Source organism: Nothobranchius furzeri, chromosome 2 (assembly GCF_043380555.1).
Source record: "Nothobranchius furzeri strain GRZ-AD chromosome 2, NfurGRZ-RIMD1, whole genome shotgun sequence".
Classification (NCBI taxonomy): domain Eukaryota; kingdom Metazoa; phylum Chordata; class Actinopteri; order Cyprinodontiformes; family Nothobranchiidae; genus Nothobranchius; species Nothobranchius furzeri.
The window spans coordinates 30,410,649-30,415,286 of NC_091742.1; the positions used below are offsets into that span (position 1 = coordinate 30,410,649).

A 4,638-nucleotide genomic window follows, 5' to 3' on the forward strand; every position below is an offset into this window, starting at 1 on the left:
CGGCTCAAACCGCCAGTTAACGGTGGTACGGCCTAGATGTACAAGGTCCTCAGGGGCGTTATAGCTAACGCCATAGAATTAGCAATGCGTCCCTTAACCAAACATTTAATAATAATAAAAAAAATAGATAAATAAAAATAAATAAAAGCTAACTGATTAGGGAGGAATTATTTTACAAAGGTGGACCAAAGGACCAGAATTTATATTTTGTTGAATTTTGTTATAGAACATTTTATTTATTTATTTATTTATTTATTTATTTATTTATTTATTTATTTATTTATTGTGTTACAGATATACAAGGTGTCACAATGCTGTATAGAAACACAACTAAATGTATCCTTGTTGTCATGAATGTATTTCTTGTTGAATAGTGTAGAGTAATAGAATCTAACTGAGCCTATTGAGCTGAACAATTGTTGTCATATGTAATTATATTTCCAGAGCTACTGAGAATTATTTTAATAGACAATCAAATTGATGTTATGTTAGTTGAACTGTGAACCCAAACATGATTGGCTATGCCAATAGAGTGAAGCATTTGTTTAAGTCTGTAAGACTTTATGCTGTGATGTGACGAGAAGGGTCGATGCCAACTCGCTAACAGTCCTGTTGTTTACAGGCTGGGTTTTTTTTTTTCTTGGGTTTGATCCCGACTCCTATGATCACTCACTTGGAACGAGAACTGGATTTCTTCCTGACGAGGGAGATGGCGAGCCTTAACCACTGAACGAACCAGGACATCTCAAGTAACTGAAGAGCAGACTGCTCTCTTCTGTGAACAATCTCAACGGTGCGGTAGGAAAAAATCGCACCACCGGACTCTGACTTTCACCCCAAGCGTGGGGATTTGACTTGACGCCGGCTGACTTGTGACTCATATGATCAAATCTCATACCAAGCATTTTACTATTGTCGATTGTTTTCATCTGTTTTTGTGTGTTATCTTTATGTGTTATATTTCCCATTATTATTAAAATTTAGTATATAAACCGTTTCATGCTATACCCGTGACTCCAGTCATTCTTAAACAACCTCCAATTCTCCCCGAACCTAATTATTGGCCCATTTGTTTATTTTTTCTTTTAATTATCTTATTGTATCCTGTAATCCGGTTACACCTGCAACCTGGAGGTTATACAACATGCCTTAAACAGGGCCAGAGCAGGCTCTTCCACAACACAGGAGCCATCACAGAAAAAGATCTTCGACCTCGATCTGCATGTCACCAGCAGATGGCGACCCAGTAGGTCAGGAAATTACTTGTCACTTAGACTCCGCCCACTCTTCCATCAGCTGAGTCTTTAACTGGTTTCCTTTCAGCTGCCTCCCAAACAAACATTTCTGTAGTTCATCATGTAGTCACTTGGGCCAGACACACAGGAAAGCTGGCTGGATTCTTCTTTTCCAGACTTGAGAGGTGCGACAGTTGTTGTTCAGAGCCAAACCAGCAGGTAAGAAGGTGTCTCCCGAGTTCCTGTGGCTGGTTCTATTTATGGTGGAGTTTAGAGTCTTGTCTTGAATCAGATCCTCCAGCAGCTCAAGCCTTCAGGTTCATTATTTGCAGTCAGTCTCATTACAGGTGTGTGTTCACCTTCTGTATTTTATAGGGTTTTAGCAGGTTGTCAGGGTGAAAACTTCCAATGTCAGGACTTTAGTGTGTCATCAAACAGAGCAGGTGAGGGTCAGGACACTCCCTTCAGAGGGCATAAAGACGCTGAAACTCTTCAGCCACATGTACTGCTGCAGTGCTTAAAATTCCTCTCTGTATTGTCACAGGAGGTGAATAAAAACGTTACTGGTTTGACCACATACCTGCCTCACCTCTGTGAGCACTGTCGAACACCTCCAGGTTTGTGTAAACACGGCGGAGGTGCATTAAAACCAGCACAGAGTTGAAACATTTCTGCAGGGTTGGCAAAAGTCTCAGGGGAAGGCTCCACACAGTGCAACCCCCCACCGCTGGGATTTAAGATCAGCAAACACACTGACATGAAACTGATGAAGTTTTTTCCTTTTAGAAATCCTGATTTTCTCCAACCTTTCTTGTGACTTCAGCATAAACGTCTGTACTAATGCGCTGTCTCCCCCACAGGGTTTTCTCTGAAGCAGCAGTCATGTCTGCGGATATTTTGCAGCGACTTACCACATTGACTCTGAATGTTAAGCATCTCAGCTGGCTGCCTCGCCTCAGGGACCTCGTTGCTTCCTCCCTGCCCCCGCCCCGTCCTACCGTCACCTCCTCCCAGGTGCCTCCGTTGTTCAGAGAACCCTACATCCTGTCGGGCTACCGTCCCATCCAGCAAGACTGGGGCTGCTATTTCCTCAGCCTCTTTCAGCGACACAATGAATCCCTGAATGTGTGGACCCACCTGCTGGCAGCTCCGGTTCTGCTGCTTCGCTGGTGGGCCAATGCAGGTGCCCTGGGGTACACCTTGGATGCAGCCTCTCTACCTCTCAGCCTCTTCATGGTGTCTGCACTCACATACCTCATTCTGAGCGTGACTGCCCATCTCCTGCAGTCTCACTCTGAACGTGCACACTACTTCTTCTTCTTCCTGGATTACGTGGGCGTAGCTGTGTATCAGTATGGGTGCTCACTCGGCCATTATTTCTACACGTCTGAGCCGTCATGGAGGGAAAGCATCGGGCTGTTCTTTTTGCCTGGAGCTGCTTTTTTCGGGTGGCTCTCCTGCGTCGGATGTTGTTTTGCTAAGGTCATGTACAGACGGCCATATCCGCTGCAGCGTAAAATTTGCCAGCTGATCCCGACCAGCCTGGCATACCTGCTGGATATCAGCCCTGTAGCCCACCGCCTGGTCACTGTCTCCTGGACGCAGGATGCTTCCCTCTTCTTCCACGCTCTGCAGATAGCCTTTTTCTTGGTTGCAGCCTTCTTCTTCTCCTGCCCCGTCCCTGAGCGCTTTTTTCCAGGTTGTTGTGACTTCATGGGGCAGGGCCACCAGGTCTTCCACCTGTTCCTGTCCTTGTGCACCATGTTCCAGCTGGAGGCCCTGTTCCAGGACTATGCCCGGGGCCGTGATACAGTGGTGGAGTTATTCGGGCGGAGGCAGCTATGGTGGGCCTGTGTGTCCTTTCCTGTGCTGTTTACATGTTGCATCCTGACTGTACTTGTCACAATGAGACACATGGACAAGAAACTTAAGAGTAAACAGGAGAAAAACTATTAACAGCTGTCTGTGTGCAAAAGTGGTGCTGATTTTAAATTCATTGTAATATAAGTAATCAAATGTAAATTTTATGTATTAAACTGCTTTTATTTCAGTTAAAACTTCTTTTGTTAGTTGAACAATGAATCCTTTTTAACAGATTTTGGTTGGGAACAAATCATCAGATAATCTGTAAATCCTGCATGTTTAATCAAATAAAGCCTCCTGTTGGACCCCTTTTGTCTTCAGGCTCGAGTACGGAAGAATCCGACTCGGAAGGGTTTTATTACCACATGTGTGAGAATCACAACGTTAGAAAATTGCTGCAAAAATTGGTGCAAGAAAAAAAGAGAAAAAAAAAACATAGAATTAAGAAATAAACACAACAAAATGATAATATAGGGAGACAATTAGAGAAGCAGCCACTTTATACAAGTCAGTGTAGGTACTGGTCAGAGTGGATCAGTTCAGGTGTTAACACAACACTGGGTCCAAGCAGCTGGAGTGGGCAGGTCTATGATTGTTGTTCAGGAGTTCAACAGCAGAGAGGAATAAACTGGTTTTGTGGTGAGAGGTTCTGGTCTGAATGGATCTGAGCCTCCTGCCAGATGGGAGAAAGTCACAGAGACCGTGTCCAGGGTGATACGGGTCAGCGGTGATCCGACCTGCACGCCTGAATGTCCTGGAGGGGTACAGGTCCTGTATGGAGGGGAGTTTGCAGCCAGTGACCTTCTCGACAGAGCATACCACACGCTGCTGTCTCGTCATGTCCCTGATGGTGTCTCCAGCGTACCACACGGTGACTGAAGAGGTGAGGATGGACTCGATGACTGCGGTGTAGAACTGCCTCATTGATTGTTCTGATAGGTTGAGTTTTTTCAGCTGCCTCAGGAAGTTCATCCTCTGTTTGGACTCCTGGCAGTTTGAGCCTAGGGGAGGTGTGTCTCATCACCATCAACGTGTGGTATAAAGCACTTTGGAGGCTTTTTTGACTTAGATAAGTGCTTTAAATTTGCAGGTCATTTACCATGTCATAGACCCAAGGTGCTGTTGGTTCTGGTCCATCCCAACATGACAGCATCAGCTCCATCCTTGAGGAGAACCTCCTGTTCCACCACATCCTAAAGGTTATGGACTGGACTGAGATCTGGTGACTGTGGAGGCTGTTGGAGACCAGTGAACTCATGGTCATGTTTTAGAAACCAGTTAGAGATGATCTGAGCTTTGTGACACGGTGCGTGATCCTGCTGGATGTAGCATCAGATGATGGGTCCATAAAGGGATGGACATGGTCAGCAGAAACACTCAGGTAGGCTGTGGGGTTAAACCGGACACTTCAGACCAGGAAAGGTGTTTCCAGTCTTGACTGGTCTAGTTCTGGACCAGTCCGGTCCTGTGGGAATCGTAGCCTCAGGTTCGTGTTGTTAGCTGACAGGAGAGACACCTGCTGTGGTCTTCTGCTGCTGGA

The 4,638-nt window shown here is 45.6% G+C and overlaps 1 protein-coding gene across 1 annotated transcript; it reads left to right on the top strand.

Annotated features, from left to right (window-relative positions):
- The first annotated feature begins 891 nt into the window (after positions 1-891).
- Positions 892-3,403, top strand: paqr8 (progestin and adipoQ receptor family member VIII). The gene is made up of 2 exons (XM_015942664.3): positions 892-1,454; positions 2,096-3,403. Exon 2 carries the CDS (start codon positions 2,118-2,120, stop codon positions 3,189-3,191), a length of 1,074 nt encoding a protein of 357 aa, XP_015798150.3. The 5' UTR covers positions 892-1,454; positions 2,096-2,117; the 3' UTR covers positions 3,192-3,403.
- Positions 3,404-4,638: the final 1,235 nt, after the last annotated feature.